This window comes from Carettochelys insculpta, chromosome 23, assembly GCF_033958435.1.
Source record: "Carettochelys insculpta isolate YL-2023 chromosome 23, ASM3395843v1, whole genome shotgun sequence".
In the NCBI taxonomy this organism is placed as follows: Eukaryota; Metazoa; Chordata; order Testudines; family Carettochelyidae; genus Carettochelys; species Carettochelys insculpta.
Window position 1 is genome coordinate 18,571,897 of NC_134159.1, and position 21,474 is coordinate 18,593,370.

General features: G+C 52.5%; 1 protein-coding gene across 1 annotated transcript; it reads left to right on the forward strand.

The window, feature by feature from the left end:
- Positions 1-1,080: 1,080 nt before the first annotated feature.
- Positions 1,081-21,195, forward strand: LOC142025601 (putative glutamate receptor). Its single transcript, XM_075018116.1, has 10 exons — positions 1,081-1,153; positions 4,123-4,154; positions 9,701-9,763; positions 10,443-10,622; positions 12,448-12,674; positions 14,896-14,993; positions 15,671-15,888; positions 17,092-17,317; positions 18,177-18,424; positions 19,358-21,195. Exons 1-10 carry the CDS (start codon positions 1,081-1,083, stop codon positions 19,448-19,450), a joined length of 1,458 nt encoding a protein of 485 aa, XP_074874217.1. The 3' UTR covers positions 19,451-21,195.
- The last annotated feature ends 279 nt before the right edge of the window (positions 21,196-21,474 follow it).

The window sequence follows — 21,474 nt, forward strand, 5'->3', positions numbered from 1 at the left end:
TCTCCCCTCCCCGCCCCCCGTGATTCCCAGCCAATGGGAGTGACCATGGTGGTGCCTGCAGGGAGCAGAGGAGCAATTTGCAGACTCTGTGCACTTTCCCCTGCTCTCCAAGAGTCAGCAGTGTCCTGGTGTGCATGCCCCATCCTCACAAAATGCCCCCTTGGGCTCTTAACCAGCTATTTCTGCTCAAAGCTCTATGGGAGCGAGTTATGTCCAAGACAACAGCCCCTCGTCCTGTCTGCTGGTTAATCTCCTGCAGCGGGAGCGCTCTGGGACAGGCACTGGCTTTGTGGTTTGGTGCTATGGCACACGAGGGTATAGACTGATTGTGTTGCAGTGGGGAGTGTGACTTGGCATAATCCAGCACTCTTGCATCTCCCTTTGCACATACAGCTGGTGGCTTCACTTTTTGCATCAATGGTGAGGTGTTTAAATGACAACTGCTTCCCCCACCCACCCTTTTTCCTCTGAGTGTGAAGGAGGGTGCAGCAGTTGAGACAAAAATAAAGGGGACCACAAAACGTGAACTGTTTTAAACTTTGGTGCAGGATAAAAATGTTTTGCTCCAAAGCATTTTGGTGAAAAAATCCCTGACGAGTTTTGCATGAAGTGAACACCAGCAAGTCTGACACTTCTTTGCAGAAAACACCCCTCTTATTTTATTGTAATCCTGCCCTAATTGCGACTCAGACAGCCGCACAACCCAGCAGGTTTCAGCTTTTGGCCTGTGTCCAGTTGCTCTGTGTTCACTCTGCCTCCTTCTCCCTGCCTGGCCAAGCCAACTAATGAGGAGCACTGCTTCCCCATTAGCACCTCATTACCATACACAGCTGCAGCCACTTCCCTTCAGTCCCCAGGTCCCTCATCCTAGTGCAGGGATGCAAACTGGTGAAAGCCCTGCTTGCGTGTGGCCTTGTTCTTTTGCTGGAGTGAAATGCCTGGAGTCCTCCTTTTCAATCGGGGTGTTTTAAAAATACAGAGAATCTTTTACCCAGCCCTAATGAGCTGTGACACTGAGGTTACCTACCTGCCTTTTGTCTCCAGCAGGAGTCCCTCTGGGTGTCAGCTGCTTCTGCCCTGATGGAGGAACCTTTTCGTTTGGCTTTCCATGTGTCGGTGGGCCTGCTGCTTCTGGGGGTACTGCACCTGGCAGGTGAGAGCAGAGTCTGCCCCAGGCCCATTCTCGCCCTACTTTAGAATGCGGTCACCTGTGCAGCTCCCTCCTTGGACTCTTCTTTGTGTATTCCAGTCTGCCCCAGGGCGCGGCTTGGCCAAGGATGCAGCCAGATGCCTGCCATGGGGCAGCTTGTAACCAGGCTGTTCTCAGGTTAGGAGACATGGGATTCAGTTTTGGCTGTGGAGAAGGGCCAGGCAGCGAACTATGGTGGGAGAGAACTGGGAAGGGAGGCTGGGTTTTGTGAGGTGGCTGTAGCTACTATCTCCTGAGACCCGCATGCCCCACGCTTGCCTGCCCTACACCCTGGTATTTTCATCTAACTTATTAGCCACTTGGAAAGGTTGTGTTAAATTGCAAGCAGCCACCCGGACAGCCTCCCATCCCACCGCACGGTGTGTGTCTGAGGGAATGCAGGGCTCCAGCGAAGGGTTCCAGAGAAAAGCCCTGCTCCATTTGTGGATAACTGACACTGCCTTCCCCAGCGCTATCTACAGCGCCGAGATCTGGGCAGCGGCTCAGCCCAGCCCAGCCCAGCCCAGCGAGGAGCAGATAGGTTCACCCCTCAGCAGAAAGAGCATCCCCAGCTGGGGGAGCCTGCGTAGCTGGGGGCCTACATGGCTCAGCCAGGCTGTTCAGCTCCTCAGGTTCCTTCCATATCCTCGGTCAGGGGACAATAAGCAGCCCATAGGCTGGGTGTGGTTCACCAGGGTTAGCCCCTGACAGGCCTTCAGCGCTTTACTGACCTACGCGCCTGCAGGTACAGCCGCTCGCAGCACCAATTGGATGTGGATCACCATTCTCAGCCAAGGGGAACAGTGGAAGTGGTGTCCCAGTTTGAGACACTTCCTGCAGCTCTCAGTGGCTGGGAACAGTGACCCACAGCCAATGGGAGCTGCTCACGGCCCTATCTCCAGACGCACAGGTAAGTAAAACATCTGGTCACTTGCTGGGGCTAACCTTCGGGGCTGCTTATTGCCCACCCCTGTTATAGGTGCTCCCAAGTCTTCTCTTCCATAACAGTCTCTAGGCGTGCTGGGTGGGAAATCACGCCAAGTGCCCGGCTCTGACCAGGGTGCAGGTCTCTCATGGCCCGTGCGAGATGGACAAGCCCCAAGCCGATGTACACTCTGGCAGGTGCCTTGTGCCATGCGCTATGAGGCATATCGACCTGCAGCTCTCAGGGCCCGTGCTGGGCAAGCTGAGGTGGCCTGTTGCCCCTGGGAAAGGCTGGAATTCCGGAGGACGGTGGGGCGGGTGAAATCACTTCTGGCTGTGTGGCTGCTAAACCTCTGTCAGTGCCTGTCATGGCCCTCCAGCTCCCTTCTGTCCTCCACAAGGCCAGCAGGGCTCCTGAGGGTCTGAACAAATCACCACTGCCATAAACTCCTTCCATCCTGCCCCTTCCCCCTCTTCCTACCTCTCCTCAGCACCCTCGAGAGGAGAGTGGACCCACCAGCCTCCCAGCTTGTGTGGCCTGAAATCTGAACCCATGTCTCACTCCCTGCCTCGAGCCCTCACCTCTGGCTGGGAAAGAGCTATAGCAGTTGAGCCTGTGAGCAGAGCCTGCTGCCATGGCAGGGGCAGGGGGCAGGCGCCTATGGCAGAGGTGGGGAAGCTTTTCTTGCGTGGGAGCCACTAACTGAGAGAAAAATGAGCTGGGGGCCACACGCAAGTTGGAAGCAAGAAAAACCCCAACAAACCAAAACCTCACTGAGCAGGTATGTGTCCCGTCCCTGGCCTACGTGGTCTAGATGTAGGACTGCCACCCTGCCCAGCAGACACAGGGTGCATCTCCCGTTTGTCTCCGCTTTCCTCTAACCCTTTTTATTTTGTGCTGTGGCCTCTAACCCTCACAAAGGCCGGCTGCGGATTTGGGTGCACGTGTCGCTGCCTTTGGGGAGTGCTCCCCCACTAGGTTATTTATGGCCTTTCACATGAGGCAGTGAAGCTCTGGTGGCCCCATGCAGCGGCAGAGCCGACCGCTTCAATGCGGACTCTTGTTTTCTTCCAAAAATCTCTTCAGAAGGGAGCTTGTGCTGGCTCTAACCTCTGAAACAACAACAGACCTGCTTTGAGGAGGTTCCAGCTCCCCAGAGCTCTGCGGCCGCAAAGCCAAAATCCGGTTTTGTTCTGCCGTAGGCCAGAGCTCAGCCTGAGAACAGATGAGGCAAAATTGCCAAACTCTTACGAAATGAAAGAGCCCAGAAACTTCCTTTGGAGAGGGCTCTGGATTCTTCCTCTCTGGGTTTGTCTTTGCTGTTGGGCAGGTCGGGGTCAGTCGCATCATGCTGGGCTCTCCTGTGGAAAATGGATTCTGGCCAGCCAGGGACCTATGCTCTGGACTTGCTGTCCAGTGCCTGTAGGCATTTCCGTGAAGCCCCACAATCCCAAGGAAGGGGAGCATTGGCAGGATTCATAGATGGAAGGGACCAGGGCAGCCTTTGCTGGAATGAAAATTAGGGTCATCTGTATCTGTCGGGGCTGGATGGTGACATCTGTGTGTGTTTGCTGCCCACTGATGACAGTGTGATGCACAGAGTAAACCCATCAGGTGCCATAAGGCCAAACTCTGAGCCTGAGCCAATATCCCTGAGGTCATGGAGTCATTCGCTGGTTCAAATGCTCACCATGAAGCAGAATCACTGCCCTTTAAAAGCACAGCCTTAGGCCTTGCCTTGCTGAGCAGTGGATTGACCCTGAAGCGATCGAGCAGCTGGCCAGTGATTTATCCTGTTTGCTTAGAAACAATAAATTGACCTCTGAGCTTGCTCACGCCAAGTGAAAAGTGTGGCTCCCATCAACCTTACCGCACACAAGATGCTGCGTAAATATGTTGACTTCAGCTACACTATTTGCGTAGCCGAAGGCAGTCGACAGTGCCGGTCAGTGTAGACAAGACCATAGTAGCATAATCCTCGCCAAAAAAATCTTCTTTGTGTTTGCAGGAGCGATCGAGAAAGGGAACGCTGTCAGTAAGGTACGTCACCGTTTGTTACTCCAGAGCTGTGCGAGCTGATGTGAAAGGGTCTAGTTCACTCTGAAGTGGGTTGCTGTTATTCCTGGGTTCAGTGCATAAAGTTTTGATCAGGAGAGCTAGATTTTAGCGACAAATCTTTGTGGTTAATGCTGTCTGATTCTCTGTGTGTGTTTCTAAATGGATTTAAATTTTTTGCCTTTTCAAAATAAGCAAGACAAGCCTCAAGGAAAAAACCCACCTTTGGCTGTTTTATTTCCAGACGCTACGAAGGGTGCCCTCGAGAGGCTGTGTTTTCTGCAGAATGGAATGCTGCATTTTTTAGCCAGACATGCACAAAATCCTTGTTCTTAGCTCTCTAGTTGTGTTTTAAGTGCCAACAATTTCAACTACCAATAATTCAGGGAGAAGGGGAGACAGTTCCTCAGGTTTTTTGCATGAGGGAAGAAAGAGGCAATTAAAGGATATTTACTAATTAAATTGACTTGTACCAAGCCTGCTTGGGAACTAGGTGGCAGGTCACAGAGCTGTGTGGCTAGGCCTCACCACACTAGCTGTGACCTAGCTAATGCAGCAATGAAGACATGATGGTTTGCATGAGCCTAACTGGAACCAGTGGGACACAATCACATTCCTGGTCTGTTGAGGGGCCTGCGCTTCCGTGTCTTCACTGCTATTCGAGTCGTGCTGGCTGACTTCAAACTAGCATGGAAGGGATCTACCTGATGTCGACTGCTGGGTGGGCACATGCTAGTATCTTTATATGAGGCAGTTTCTAGAGACGCAAGCCAAGATCAGGATTCCATTGTGCACACTACGTACACAGGAAAGGAGGGGAAACAGAGGCACAGAGAGGGGAAGTGATTTACTCAAGGTCACTCAATAGGTCTGAGCCCAGAAGCAAAACCCAGCTCTCCTAGATTATGGATGCACTCCCGAAAAGCACCTTGCAGCACTGAGTCTGCACCGGGGCAGCTGGCTTGGGCTGGCAATCTGGGGCCAGGCTGAGCAGTGCAGACATTCCCAGTCTGCCTGGAGGCATTCTAGAGTCTGGGAAAGGTGGGGCGCGGGGAGGGGGTGGAAGGGTCACCCATGCACTCGCTCCAGCAGAAACATCTACATTAAGAACTTAAGACCAGCCGTGCTGGGTCAGACCAAAGGTGCAGCTATCCCAGCATCCTGTCTTCTTACAGTGTCCAAGATCAAGCGCCCCAGAGGAATGGACAGAAGAGGGGATTATCAAGTGATCCATGCCCTCTCACTCATTTCCAGCCTCTGACAAGCAGAGGCCAGGGACGCCATTCCTACCCATCCTGGCTAAGAGCCTTTAGTGGACCTAACCTCCATGAATTTATCGAGCTCTTTTCTGAGCCCTGTTAAAGGCCAAGCCTTCACACCATCCTCTGGGACGGCATTCCATAGTCATGCCCCCCATGAAGAAAAACTTCCTTTTGTTAGTGTTAAACTTGCTACCTATTAATTTCACTTGGTGACCCCCTAGTGCTTATTCTCAGGGGTGGCCGTGTTAGGCTGTATCTTCACAAAACAAAAGAAGCAGTTCTGTAGCACCTTCAAGACTAACCGTTCAGTCATACCCCGAGATGCGCCCATGCGGGTTACAAGAATTGGACTTTACAAGGAGTTTCACTTAATACCCCTACTTCGGCTTATGAGGCATTTCTTCGCATTTATGAGGACTGATTTGGATTTCGTGCGCCTCAGCTGGACGCGGCCGCCCTGCAGCAGGGGAAAGGCCGCGGCTCCAGGCAATGGCTGCCCGCAGCTGCTGCCCACCCAGCGCATCTCTCCGCAGTGCCCAGCAGCAGTTTCCTGGAGCCCCTGGCCAGCCACAGCAGGTGCCCACCTCCGGAGCCGGGAGAGGAGGGGACAGCGCCCATCTGTGGAGCTGCTGCCAAGGGCACCTCAGCCCACCTCCGCCTTTACCTTGACACAGCTGCGGCTGGTCTGGGTCTCCGCCTCAGTGCTGCAGCAGCGGCACACCCCGGTTTGGCCAGCGGCTGCAGGCTGCTGGCGGTGCAGGCTGGGGCTGGGCGGAGGCTGGCGGCTCTGGTAGGTGAACACCGAGGGGATGGAGTCGGCCTCATCGGTCTGGACGAAGAGGCCATGCCAGGGGGCGGCAGCGCGGTGTGGGGAGCTAGACTCGTCCAAGTTCCAGCGGTAGATCATGCCGGTCTGTGAGACGTGGATGCTGGGCGCACAGTCCATCCCAGCCCCGTTGCTGCCGCTCGCCCCCTCAGGCGGCTAGGGGGCCACCACCGCCCCCCCCTTAGCTGTGCCTCAGGCGCCACTCGCTGCCTGCGGCGTTCCGTCCCATTTAGTGCCTGGCTCACCTGCTGCTGCTGCCTCAGCCACCACTGGCAGGGCCACTCCGCTGCGGCGCCCTGTACAAGTGAGGCATCGCCCCTCGCCAGCCGGGGTTCCCCTGTGCCTGCCTAGCTCCCCGTGTGGCCAGCCCCCTGGCACTGCCCCCTCCCAGCTTAACCTAAGCTGCGCTCAGGCTGGGCTGCCTCCCCGTGCCCTGCTCTGCCCTGCCCACCCCCTTCCACTGGCAGCCGTGGGCAGCTACCTGGCTTTGTGCCCCCACTCCCAGGCACTCTTTGATTTCCATTCCCCTCGCAGCCCTGTCTCTGCACCTGGGACAGCCCCCCAAAAGCAGGTAAACAGCCATATTATAGAGTAATTAATGAAGGGAAAATGCCTTATGATGTTCTGTTATGATAACTAATGTTACCTATTGAAGTAATTGTGTTCATTTTAGTGGGATTTGGTGTTCTTTTAGCATAAATGGGTGTAAATTTTGGGGCTCAGGAACGCATAAAATTTTTTCATGTTGAAATTAATGGTGGTTATGTTTGTGACTTATGAGAATTCGCCCTAAGAGGGGTTTTTCAGGAACGAATTGCCCTCACAAGGCGGGGGAAGACTGTATTGTTTTTTAGGTGATGAGCTTTCATGGGACAAACCCACTGCTTCAGATCTGGAGAATAACTGATAACTTCCCCGAGTTTTTATGTGATGTCTTATGTTACTGGGACAAGTAAAAAAACCTTTTTCTTATTTACTTGCTCCACACCTGTCATGTTTTTATACACTGCTACTCTCAGCCTTGCAGCACGAGCCCTGCAAGCCCATGTCAGCAGCTGTGGAATTTGGGGACCCTCATTGCAGTAAAGACATACACCAATTCACAGGCTGGAGCTCTAGTGACTACTAGCCCAGGCCGACAAACAGCCCAATTGCTTCTTTCGAGGGATGGCTGATAAAAAGCCAGTCCCTACTTTTAACTTCTTGCAGGGTTGCTTATTTGCTCCCCGAGCCACGTGACTCTTCCTCTCGACAAGTTTCTGTCTCCTCTGCTCACTCGGTGTTGTAAATGGGACTGAAAAGAACAGTGTCAGCATTGCCTCCCAAGCAGTGTGGCTTAGGCCAGGTCTACACTAGGCCTTAAAGTTGATCATAGAGAGCCAGTTCCAGGTACGGCAATTGCTTACCTGGAATCAGCATAGCTACAATCGATTTATCAGGCCGTCCTCACTGAGGGAGGTTGATGGGAGAGTTTCTCCCGTCGACCTCCCTTACTCCTTGCGAGATTGAGGAGTACAGGGGGCGACTGTTGACCCCTGAGAGTTTGGTTTTGCACGTCCCCACTAGGTGTGTGAAATCAAACTCTGGAAGATCGACCCTGACTGAGTTGATCTACCACGTAGTGCAGATGTATCCTTAGTGAACTGATGAAAGATGACACCCAGCTCAGGACCTGAATCTGGGAGTTGTCCAGTGCCTTCCATTCCAGGGGCACTCAGCACCCTGGGAGATCAGACACCTTTTTCAGTTGTACCTCCTGCAAAAATAACAATAGTTGGTTTTTCTTTCAGCAGTTGCACACAAGTCTCCTAGAATCTGGGCTGTTTCCAGGCAGAGCTCGGAAGGGCCATAGAATAATTCAGGGTCTGGCCCTGAAGCCTTGGCAGGGTGGCCGTGGGTGAGGCTCCTCAAGGTAGAGATACCGTTTCCAGTTCAGTGCTCCATGTAGAACTGACTCAGTGCTTTCCTTGCCTCCCGCTTGTCTAATGCTCCCTACAGTTTCACGCCTCCTGGAAGTGCGCTCTAATGAAGCCTTAATTGGCCTCCAGCTGTTTTGTCAGCAACGTGAATTGATCGTTTCTGAAAGCCTGGGTATGTGTCACGGATCCCACATCCCCAGACGACACTGAAAGTGATTTTTGTTTGGGTAAAACATGGAGGCAACACATGATAAACAGTTGTGCTTTATTAATTGCCATGGGAGGCAAGTGATAGGTTCAGGAGTCAAGGGAGTGGAGTCAGGGGAGTTGAGGAGTCAAGGGGAGACCTAGGACTGTGAATGCTGGGCCCGCTCTGCAGTGGGTGAAAAGCTGGGCTGCTTCCGTGCCATCAGTGGGTTTTTAGCTAGCTGACACCAGCTGAGAATCCGGCCCTTTTAGTCTAACACGTTGAGCGCTGGCAACAGCATGAGGCCTGGACTGCCCGGAATCTGTCCCCTGGTGCTCAGACGTCAGGGAGGCTGCGGATAGGAGGACTGTGTTCTTCTGTTCTCCTGCAAAACTGCACAGTGAGGGACTTGCTGCAATACCTGAGACTTTGGAGGTGCGGCATTTGATGCTGCCAGGTGCTCAGAGCCTGCCTGCCGGGGCTCAGAGCTGCCCTCGTTAGAGCCACGTAGCGCATGCCTGTGAGATGCATTTGCACCAGGATTCTGGGGAAGAGAGCAGCACTGAGCCTGCTTTGCTGGGTTGAGCCCTTCCATCCATTTCCATGGCTGAGTGCCCTGAAAGCAGTAGCTCAGATCCCACCTGGCCTTAGCTCTGCTGTGTGCCTCAGTTTCCCCATCTGTCACATGGGGATGATATTAAACTGCTACCTGTTGGGGGGGATATGTATGAAGCACTTTGCAGGATCATGTTAATAAGTGCCTGGCTGTGATGCAATGCTTTTTATTGGAGGCTCTCAGAGTGCTTAATGTGGGAGGTCAGTATTGCAATTTGCATTTTACAGGTGCAGAAACTGAGGCACAGAGCGGGGCATGCCATGTCCAAAGTCACCCAATAGGCCAGTGGCAGAGCAGAGCACACATAGCGTGCAGGTCTTCTAAGTCCAGCGTATGGCTGTATCCACTGCACCATGCCGCCCCATTGCAACGTGTGAAGGGGCAGAGAAAGGCCACCCATCTCGGTGGGATTCCCTCATTGTGTGCCTGAATCCCACAGTCCAACACTCGAAGCGAGTGTGGAAGATGGACTTTGCAGCCAGCCCTTCGTGCCTATGGTGTGGGGCATTAGCTTTCCCACAGCTTGGAAGCAGACGTGCTAATTCCATGGCCCCCACTTAAAGGATAAGGCCTTTGGGACAGGGACTGTTTCTGTGTTCTCTGTGTATACAGCACCTTGCACAGTGGGGTCTTGTCCATGACCCAGAACCTGAGCTATAATACAAATTAGGCTGCCCTTCCCAGCTGAGACAATGGCTCACCCCAGTGCTTTGCATTGCAGGGCGGCGATGCGGAAGAGCAAGGGGGAATGGATCCTCAGATGCTGACCGTCACAACAATCCTGGTAAGGCCAAGTATTCTCTTCATCCCACCCCTAGGCACACACATGGGTTAGTCTGGCTTGAGTCCAAATTCCCCTCCTCTGTCTACAGTGAGACCAAGGCACTCAGGCACCGGTTAGCACAGGCTAGAGGGGCCTGGAGCCTTCCAGAACAGAACAGGCCCAAACCAGCAGGTGGGTTGGGTGGCTGCTTCTTTTCAACACGTTCTCGCCTGCGAGCTGGGCCTGCTTCCAGCTGGACAGGACCAATGCTTCTTAAGCACCGCAGTGGAAGTCAGTGGTTGTGCCCAGACTTGCTACTCAGCACTGCTGGGAGAATCAAAAGCCAGAAACAGACCATGTGAAAAGCCAATAAAAGCCCAAATGGTCAAAAATTAAGCTGCCCAGCTTGGTGAGTTGGAGAGTCCCACTGGTAACCTGGTAACGACCTCAACATTGTGCACGAATGAATGAGCGACTGCTAGCATCTCTTACCTACGAGAAGCGGTGTGAGGAGCAGATTACCAAGCCCCAGAAGCACCACAGCTAACTAGAATCAGGCCTTGAACCTGTCAAGACAGGGAACAGCCCTTTGCCAGGCTGAGGTGGGTGGAGGTAGCAGAAACGGGGAGGGATCTCCCAGCCAGTCTCCGGTTGGGGATGGTGGGACTCTCTGGTTTCAAACATCCACCTCTGTGTGCAGCAAGACCCCTATGCAATGGCAAGAGGCACAGAGCTGGAGGGGTACTGCGTGGACCTGCTGGATGCTCTTGCCAAGATTCTGCACTTCGACTACAAGGTGACGTTGGTGAAAGATGGCCGCTACGGGGCTGTGTCCTCCGGCAGGAACTGGACTGGGATGATTGGCGAGATTGTCAGACAGGTGAAGTTCCTTGGGTGGCGTGAATTTCCCCACGCATGCGGCGGGGGGGTGGGAACAACCATGTTAGCAGCTCATTTACATAAGCAAAATCTTGTTGTCTGTGATGGATCACCATTACCTCCTCAGGGGATTCTTGTTTCCTTGAAAACAGGAGGAACCTGGCACCCTGCCCACTTCACCTCAGAATGCCTGGCCCACATCCTTTTCACATAGCACTTGGAAAGCGTTCAATAGGGAGGCCTTACTGTGAAGTGGGATATTAGATTTATCCCCATTTTACAGATATGAAAATTGAGGCACAGAAATGGGCAGTGACTATGCCTAAGGCCAATGAGGAAACTGAGAGTAGAAAGAGGAGTGCTCAGACCAGTAGGCAGTGTTGCCTCTTGGTTGCAATCCAGCCCCTCTCAGCAGTCCCAGTGTAGCTACTCTGTTCCTCTTGCTTTGGTATGCTCAAGACAAACAACTTAAAGGAAACAGGCTTAAAACGAAATTGTTGGCCCAAGCCGTAGCCCAGGCTAGCTGGGCTTGTGGGATTGGAATGAAACTGATGAAAACATCTGGGAGACTGGGACGAATTCATTTGCCAGCATTCAGAGAGACAAGGCAGGTGAGATGATAACTTCTGTTGGTGAGGGAAACAAGCTGCTGAGTCCACACAATGATCTGAAGAACAGCTCTGTACAGGCCCTTTGACAGGGGCTGGGAGGGCAAAGGGGACAGCTGCATAGGGGCCTGGTGTTCCAAAGAGACCTGGCGCGCTGGCCACTGCTGCCGCTACTTGGGCAGTGGCCAGAGCCCTGGGCCTCTTTAAACAGCCGTGGCAGTGCCACTCCACACAGCTGGGGGTCAGGGAGGGCAGCACCCAGTATTAAGGGCTGATTGCCCTTGGCCCTGCCCTCTGCCATTGGCCCCGCCCCTTCTAGCGGTACAGAGCCCGGGCTCCCTGGCCCTAAGGCTTGCAGTGGCTGTCAGCCCTGCTGCTCTGTAAAGCTCCAAAGCTTGTCTCCTTCACAGACAGAAGTCCATGGGGAAAAGAGCTAACCTCACCCACCTTGTCTCTGATTTCCTGGGGCCCTCCCAGACAACTTTTCAAACTCTTGGTCACAGCAGCTGCCCACCAAGAGAGCAATTTCTGTGTGCAGCCTGTCTTTTACTGGCAGGATCTAGAGCAGGGTTGGAGCTGAAATACGGGGCCAGTCCACAGGTGTGTCGGTCCAGGTAGGTTTCTAAGGAGGAGGGAGGGAGAAAATGGCCTCTTGGGCGACTCCAACAGGCTTTGGCTACACTGCTAAGCCAAACGTGAGGCTGTGTGGGTGTAGTCCCAGCACCCGTTCTGGTAACCGGTTTGCACTGGCACTTTACAGAGCTGTGACTTGCTGCACTCAGGGGACCTGGGGGTTGCTTTACGCCCCAGAGTGAGAAAGTCACGGCGCAGGAAGAGTGGCCGTGTGAACAAGCCCGAAGCGTTACTGACAATAAACTCCTTAGGCTAAGGACCCCCTCGGGTGGGCACCTTGTCCAGTCCTGTGCTGCCACCTGGTGGCAAGTTGCAAATTAGCACCTCTGCTGCCCTGAGTCTGGCCCTGTGTGGGTCCTGAGGGCCAGGAGTCGGAGACCCCATGGTGCTCACGTCCCAGCCCTGGCTCATCCCGCAAGGGGTGGTTGACACTCTCCATGGTAGGGAGGTTGCCAGAACGGCAAATAGGCGGCTGCTCAGTGGCACGGTGACACGCTTCGGCCTGCGACCACCTGTCCACCGGGGACTCAGATGCACCCCGCTTGTGTCCCAAGCATTGCTGAGGCATTGCGGCTTGCTCTGCAGGAAGCAGACCTGGCCGTGGCTCCCCTGACGATCACGTCGGCAAGGGAAGAGGTGGTTTCCTTCACCACACCATTCCTGGCCACGGGGATCGGGATCCTGCTCAGGAAAGACGCTGCCTCCCAGAGCACCTCTCTCTTCGGCTTCCTCACTCCCTTCAGCAAAGAGACCTGGACTGGCCTGCTGGTGGCTTACCTGCTGACCTGCCTTTGCCTCTTCCTTGCTGCTAGGTATGCATGCATCTGGTATTCTGTGCAGTGTGTTAGGCCTGGCCTGGGACCATTGCTTTCCCTGGCCTCTGAGCCGATCCTTACCCCTCACTTGAAGCACTGGGTTGCATTTGTTCCTGCACAGCTCAGAACACCCTGCTGGGCTGGAAGTGCAGACCTGAGCTGTCACAAAACCTGAGCTGTCACGGCAAAATTAGGGTCTCTTCCCTTTCCGCTGGGCAGCGTGCACCAGGTCTCTACTGTTGTAAGCAGCTTTGGATGGACCATTTCAACCCAGGAGTGTTCCTCTCCATGCTTCCACCCCCATCACTGTTAATTTCTCTCTCCTCAAACCTGACCCAATTTGTACTGAAGGCAGGGGCTGGACTGAATGACCTCCTGAGGTCTCTTTGAGCCCTAGGATTCCATTACTACACTTGAGGGAAGAGCGACCCTGCCGCGGTTGAGCGCCTGGAGTTCGATTTAGTGCGGCTGGTAGGGATGCACTAAATCTACCTTACAGGGCACCCCTACGCCTGCCTCTCTTTGGGAGTAAGGGAAGTTGATGGGAGCGAGTACTGCCCTCAGTCTCACTGAGTGGAGATGGTGCGGAAGCCCATATTAAAGTTCATTGACTCTAGCTACATAATTAACACAGCTGGAATTGTGTACCTCAATTCCACCTTCTGCTGTGGTGTTGGCCTGCCCTAAGGCTCAGCTCTGTGGCTGTTTCCCCTCTGGGTACCTCATTTGCTCTGGCTTCTCTGTGTGAAATCCCTCCTCCTGTGCCCACGCTGAGCAGGCCATCCAGGCATGTCACGGGGAGAAAGAACTTCACTCCCCACTTCCCAGCTGGTGGCTGAGCAGGCCCCCCTCTCCAGCCGCCGGCTTGAACAGCAGTCGCTGCTGCTTTGCATTCCTGGTGCAGGGATTTCACCGCTCACCAGCTTCACTACCTGCAGTGAAGGGCAGAGGCCTATGGATGGGGCTGGTCTTCCTGAGCTGCCCACTCCAGTCACATCCAGCAGGGATCCATCCCTACCTGCCCTTTGTTGCAGCCTGTCCATAGCCAGGGGCCTCACGTTGTTCCTTCTCCTGCCTCTCTCGCTTGGAACTGCTGCCCTGGAGTCTGTGCAGCTAAGCACCGCCCCCAATGTCCTATCACCCCCACATCCATGGATGCCCTGTTCCCTGCCCCCACTAACCTGCAGGCAAAGGGGACTCAGGGGGACACTCAGGAGTTGCTCCACCCTTGCATGCCCTGCACCAAAGTTTTAATTTCTTAATAGCGTGCCCCTTTATGGCCCTACCCCTTCCCTGCGGGCATCCGTCACAGCATCACAGACCACTCGAACTGGAAGAGGCCTCGAGAGTCTTCAAGTCCAGTCCCTTGCACCAGGATTCCTGTAAGCTGGGTGCTTGGTGTGGACACCCAGGTGACTTTCAGGTGCCACTCAACTGATTAACAGAGCACCCACAGGCAGCAGCATGTGTTTCTATAGGTGGTGCACATTGAACATGCCTAGGTGCATAACAAAATTTATTCTGCATGTGGATGGAACAAATTAGACAGAACATTGCCATGCACTCATGGCAGGACCATGCATCGGCTCGCCCATCCCTGACAGGTGTGTGTCTCACCTACTCTTTAAATAGCTGCAGTGCTGGAGGTTTCACAACCTCCCTAGGCAATTCTTTCCAGTGCTTAACCACTGTGACAGAAAGCTTTTCCTAATGTCCAACCTAACCCTTCCTTGGGGTAATTTAAGCCCCTTGCTTCTTGTGCCATCATGAGAGGTTAAGGAGACAAATTTTGCTCCCTTCTCCTTGTAACACCCTTTCAGTACCTCCCTCCCCCCGAGGGCTGAGTGCACTCAATGTGCTGGGGCCCAGGTCTCTCGCTTTGTATCAGTGCCACCTCCCTTCCTGCGGAAAGCCTGACTTGCACATTTCCCCCCCCACCCCCCCACCCCACTCCCGCCCCCGGTCCCTGTGGTTCCTTCCTGCTGGCTGCCATTGTGCCCCCCAGCCAGGCGGGCAGAACGGGGCTCGTCCTCATTGCTGCAATGCACCCCAAGCAGCAGTCCGCGTCTGCTGGTCTCCTGTGAGGCTGCCCCCAGGGGCTCCCAGCAGGAATGCAGGCACTGAGCCATCGAGTGGACCTGTGCGGAGCACAGAAAGTCCCAGCCCCTCGGTGGCTGATGCCAGAAGGGCTGTTGTGACGACAAGTTTCTTTCCCCAGATTGAGTCCTTGTGAATGGCAGGAGCCAAAGAGCGAGGAGAACCACTTCACCTTCCTGGACAGTCTCTGGTTTGGCGCAGGAGCACTTACCCTGCAAGGTAGGACTGGCCTGGGGCTAAGTGTGTGTGCCCAGCAAAATCACAGAGGTCAGGGAGCCAACTGGAGCTTTTCAACCCCCACCCACAGTGGTGTGAGGCGGTTGTGCAGCTGGCACGCTCACTGGACTGCCCTGCCCCTCCAATTTTTATTGGGAACACCATTGAAACAGGACTCCATCAGCACTGAGTGTGCCCCTGGGACTGGCCCTCTACCGAGCATAGTGCACAGCTGGCACCTTCACAATCTCTCTGTCTGGCTGTCCGAGGGGCGGGGGGAGACTGACTTTCCTGGTAGGTCGTTGGAAGGGATGTTAACGTTCAACACAACACCTGTGTTTACATGCTCAGCAGATGCCAAACTCGCCTTTACTTTGGGACACCAGTGTGGTTTCCATGCAGCCAGTGGGCGAATCTGGCTGAGGCAGAGTCACTTTCCAGGGCTTGTGCACAAGTCCAAGGCTGCTGTGTGCTGGTTTCTAGTGCTGCTGGGGGGCGGGGGGTGGTGGTGTTTGCAGCAATACCAGGGGTGTTATTCGATAAAGTGCATGTTTCTCTTTATTTAATGAATAGTGTCCCTTTAAATGCATGGGAAAAGGTATATGCTACCAGCTTCCCTCAGGGTCCCGGCTGAGACCGTGGCATGCTACTAACCCTGTCGCTGGCTTGGATCTCTGCAGGTGCAGTGCCTCACCCCAAGGCCCTCTCTGGGCGAATCATTGCTGCCATCTGGTGGGTGTTCACCATCTCTCTGCTGGCTGCCTACATTGCCAATTTCACTGCCTCGCTGCGCTCCGGGAACGAGCCACTCCCCATCCAGACGTTTGAAGATCTGGTGAAGCAGAGAGAGCTTGAGTTTGGGACAGTAGAAAGTTCCTCCACATTTCAGTTCTTCAAGGTGCTGACCCCCTTCCCTCCCCCCCACCCCACCCCCAACAGATTCCCTAAGAGCCCAGGAGCTGCAATTTGGATGACTTGGCACAGGATTATACAGGTTGAACCTCTTTAGTCTGGAACTCTCTTGTCTGGCAACACCCGTAATCCGGCATCATTTTAGTTAGCTGGACAACCACTTATCATGGATATGGCCAAGTTTCCTGTGGTTCCATACAATTTGTTTGCAGCCACCAGTCCTGGCTCTAGTGTTCTGTGCTGTTATTTAGCTGTAATTTACCCCTAAATGTCTTCTAAGAGCCCAGTCAGCCGTGGTGATGTGTTAGACAACACTGACCTCCTGCGGTCCAGCAGTCTCCCAATCAGATCCCGCGGGTGCTGGATGAGCGCAGTTCACCCTGTACTAGCTCAGCTTTGATGATGAGCTTCTTTGCTTAGCTAGCAAATTTCCTGAATAGATTAGATGTTTTCCCACTTCAATTCTGGCTGAGACTTGAAAGTTGTATGAATGGGAGGGGCCGACCTGTGTTCCCTGGAAGCTGGGTGCTTTTGCAGCCAATCATGAACGGTTCCGATACACCCCAGATGATTCGCACGGCCCCCACAGCAAGGTCTTGTGTTTCTACTGGTGGTGCACATTCACACATACCTCAGTGCACATGATAATTTATTCTGCACATGGATGGAAAAGATTAGAGGGAACATTGCAACCGACAAACTTGCCTGGCCCCTGGGCAAAGGTTGGGAGGGTGGGGTGGGGAGCTGAGTGCTCCCACAAGGGGCGGGGCTTCAGGCAGACAAGACTGGGCTTGGGGCAGCCAGTCTTCAGCACTACTCACTACACGCCATGGTACAACCTCCCTGGTGGGCCTTCAGCACCCATTTACAGGGCCCTGGCCTCCAGCCACTCCCGCTCCTGCAGTGGCGGCAGTTGGGAGCCCCCATCCTCAGGGCAACTGCCCCCTTTCTCCCTCCATGTCAGTGGGCCAAGCTGTATGTGTCCCTGCTCTGGCTGGCAATACTTCACCTTTTAGCTGAACCCTCTGTATGTCCCTAGGAAATGAGGTAACTGGCCAGGGAAAGACAGTGCATTGGCAGCTCTCAGTACCCAGGGTTAGCAGCCCCTTTCATAGCTGGCGCACGCTGTTGTCGTACCGCAGCACCCGCGCTCACTGTGATGTTTGACACTTTGCTTTGTGGGCTGAAGAACTCCCGAAATCCCATCCATCAGATGATCTACGAGTACATGGACAAGAGGCGAGACTACGTTTTAGTCAAAAGCTACCAGGAGGCGGTTCAGCGTGTGCTGGAATCGAATTACGCCTTCATCGGGGAATCCATCTCCCAAGATCTTGCTGCTGCCAGGCACTGCAATTTGATCAGGGCCCCTGAAGTTATTGGAGCAAGGGGATTTGGCATTGCAACAGCAAAGGGTAAGGCCACGTCTGCCCTTGCATTTCCACCGCTCCAGTTCCTTTCAGCTTACGTGTGGCAACTATGCAACAGTGCGAAGAACTCCTGGTTGGAGACTGAGGCTCCCCCCTCACTGCCCTTCTGCCAAGGCATGTGAGACATAGGACAATTAGAAGGGATCAGGTCCAAAAAGCATAACCAGCCTCTCCTGTGGCCTAAGACTCTGAGGGCAGCTCAGTGACCCAGAGCAGCATCAATATCCAACAAATTAATCCTGCTGTTGCCTTTGGGCTCACATCTTGCTCTCTGATGCCAACTCTTTATTCTTTAAACCACCCACCCGCCAATCAGCAATTGGATGTCCCTCCCACCCCCCCCCCCCATAGTCCCAGTGTCACAGAATAGCAGATGACAGACTCCGAGAGCTAAAAAAGAAAAATTCAAAGGTTGCTACTGCCTCCTGGGAAGGCTTTGACAATTGTTGTCTTTAAGGGCTGTTCTGCTTATACTTTGACACTGTCTAGGCTTACAACTTTGATATTAGGTTTTGGGCATATTAACCTGAGACTAGCAGAGCTGTTTCATCAGCTCAGCAGCTCCTACTGTCTGGTTCTCATTTTGAAGCGATACTGTTTCGAGAGAGGATTACTTTTAAAATGCAGATTTGCCCTTATGTCATTGCCACCCCATCTTTCCTCTCAAAAGCACTTTCAGAATGACACACTCACCATAGGCCTGGCTTGCAGCCATGTCAGCGGTGGAGAGCAGCTGCCAACTGACTGCACGCTGCATATTTATGGGTTACACCTAAGCTGCTATCACTAAGTTGTGCACATGCTGCATTAATGCTCCAGGTCATTTCTCTCTGCTACCCTCCAGGATCGCTGTGGGCCAATAAACTCTCCAGTGCTGTCCTGAAATTGGGTGAATCAGGTGACCTTGATTACCTGCGCAACAAGTGGTGGGAGACCACCTGTTTTCATAAGGACTCAAAGACATGGGGTCCTCTGAAACCCCATGCCATGTGTGGCCTCTTCCTGGTTCTGGCAATCGGACTCACATTGGGTGTGACTGTGGCTTTGGTGGAGCTGGTGAACAAGAGCAGACGTGCTGCTGAGCAGGAGAAGGTAAGAAGCACTGGGATGCCTCCTTACCTTTGCACCGCATTACACTCATGCGATGGGCCTAGATCTTCCTAGGATAGCTTCCTAGGATAGCTGCACCTTGTCTCATGTACCTATCAAGTCAGAGGGGGCTGGGATCCCAGCCGATGGAAAAGATTTGATGCAGGGTATGTCCGCACTGCAACTGGTCACAAAGCTAGGGTCTAAGTATGTACCTAGGAGCTCAGACAGGCTTGTGCAGAGGCTGTCTGCATGCTAAAAAGGGCCTAGAAATGGTGGCATGGGCTGTCTACCTTGGCTGGAAAGCACATTTCTAGCTGCAGCGTTGATGTACCCTCAGAAACTGCCTTTCTTATCATGAAGGCTCTTTGCACAACACTAAGGTCTCGTTATGGAACACAGTCTGTTCTTCAGTTAGAGGGAGGATCTAGAACATTCTCACAGCCTGTGATTCATGATGCTTTGATTATGAATTAATGCAGGGAATAAGCAGGACGAGGCAGGAAAAACACTTTAGATTTTCTTTAGTGTTTGGTGATAGTTAGCAGGAGGGTCCAGGTGCCCTTTAACTTGCTGAATGTACACAGACAGAATACAAGGCTATGTCAGTATAAGCATCAAATGAATTGCTTAAGTTAAGCTGCTGTAAAACTTGTGCAAGGGCGACATCTTGCCAGTACACCCACTTTATATGCTACTTCTGTCCTGTTTCCTTGGTAATGGTAAATCTGCTCTAACCTACCAGTAGTTCTCAACAAATGCTCTGACAAGGCAGGAAACAAAGGCAAAGAAAAGACAGTTCTTGCAGAGCCTGTCTTTGGATCTCAGCTTTGTGTCCATGTGATTGCTTAGTACAACCAAGATGCTGCATATATTAAAAAAAGACTTTTCTGGGTCACATGGAACATCTCCCCCCCACCCCTTCATATCTTTCAGAAATCTTGCTGCTCTGTTCTCCTACAGGAGATGAGTCACCGGTTCAGAATAAGAGAAGGTGCAAGAGAGAATCCAGAAAAGGTTAAATCCTAAGAAGCGCTTGAGGGAATGGAGATGGTTAATCAATTCCTTTCCTGCCGTGTGTATTCAATAGTAGCTGTTTCTCTCAACAAGTTTTCTGCAATGGCACTATATGGCTGTAAGCCTAGAGTGTAGCTTCCTTCTATCTAGGAGAGGTCAATCTCTAGACCTATTGAACAGCATACAGAGAACTAAATAGCTCAGCAAACTGACTCCAGCTCCTAGCTGCTCTAGTGCATTAAGTACAGCCTTGCACTCGTGTGAAGCTGTTCGCAGCTGCTGACTATTGGGCAGCCAATGTAAAACAGTCACAGCTGAGGACTGAGTAAAGGTAGCAAATCAGCACCTCACACACACTCTACCCTCACTAGCCTATCCACGACAGACAGGTGAGCCCATGGCACAGACTGCAGGAGTCCCGCCCATGCTGCTGAAGCCAATGCCATAGCCTCCTCAGGTTGGCATTGCAGTGAGCTAGCTCACATACCAGCTAGTGCAGGCAGGGCTACAGGCTGTACCACTCACACCCCCAGATCCCTCTCCACTGCAGCCATGGAAATGGCCCCTTCAGCTCAGAGCTGAGGCACATAAGCAATGGCAGCTGAGGTGTCTGTGCACAGCTGTCTGGGCTGCACCTGCTCTCTGTAACCAGAGGCTTGGAGCTGGCAAGCCAGCATCTTTCATCACTGGTAATTGTTTTGCTCAAGGCTCAAAACTGAATGACAACTGAGGCTTCCATGGAAGGGGATCAGTTTGAATGCACCAGAACGAGATTTCAAGAGCAGTGTGGACTAGAATGAGCTGCATTTTCTACATCGCTGTTGCTTTTCAGGGATCAATCATGTCTGTACAGAGCTTTGAATAGTGAAAATGCAACATGTATTGAATAACAGCTTTGCTGGATAAATACTCTTTTTTTAGATCCAGAGCATAGAAACAGCTGTATTAAAATCAAACCATTATATTTAGCCTTCCAGTTAATGCAGCTGCTTGGCACCTGCCAATGTTTATCAATGTAACGTACTCCATATGAGAATTCAAAACAAGTCTGAGAGTCAGGAGTATGTTGGAGGGCACAAGGGTTGCAATTCACTCCCGTGCAAAACTTCCCTATGTCTCTTGCTTGCCTACCACCCACAGATGAGTTTTTCCCAATGCAACTATATGGCATCAGTCTATGTTTTCTTAAAAGCAAATCTTGGTGTCAGCAGATTTCCAATTTAATGGCACATTTAGTACTAGCCACCTGTGGAAACAGAGGCTGCAATGGAATCTTAATGGCTTCAGTTAAGCTGAGTTTGAATTAAAGATAAAATGCCATAAATCAACTACAATAATCAAGCTCATATCAGCAGGTCTGTTTGAAAGGGTCAGAGCTTAAGTGATATGTGCTAAAATGGAAGGTGGCTATTTTGTTACACTCGCTTGGTCTGTGCTAGGTGCCATTCAGCATATCAGATCAGCTGGATTTGGTGGCTGAGCAAGTTACACACCCTATGCATTGCTCTTCTGTATATGCTGCTTTGTATCTGCTACCAGTTTTGCTTGGCTGTATTGGGAAGGCATAAAGAGGCACACTGTCACTAATGTTGAATTTTGACTACTATCTAGCTTGAGAACCATGCAGTGCCTTGTGGTAGCAAGAACACCCCTAGAGAGTATCATTGCACCTGACAACAGTTCCTTCAAAGCGTAAGAGATGATAAAAATGTTAGCAATACAGATCACTTGTTGAAGTTATTTAAGGACATGTTCCCTCCCAGTGATTTGTTTAATTTGAAAACTCCAGACTACAGTTAACATTACTGTTTGTCTGGTTTGTTTTGATGGAAGGTTATTCTCCCTTTGATGTAAGGGACCTAAAGTAAGGGGTAAATTTTAGCTATCCACAGACAGGTTAAGAGACCTTAATCTAGTCTTTGGCTGGATGGGGAGGGAAGAAAGAAGAATGAGCATGTTGACTCTGGTTTCTAGTCCCCTTCTGGAACTTCCTGTGTAAATACGTGATGCTTCAGTGGGAGAGCAGACTTGTGGTC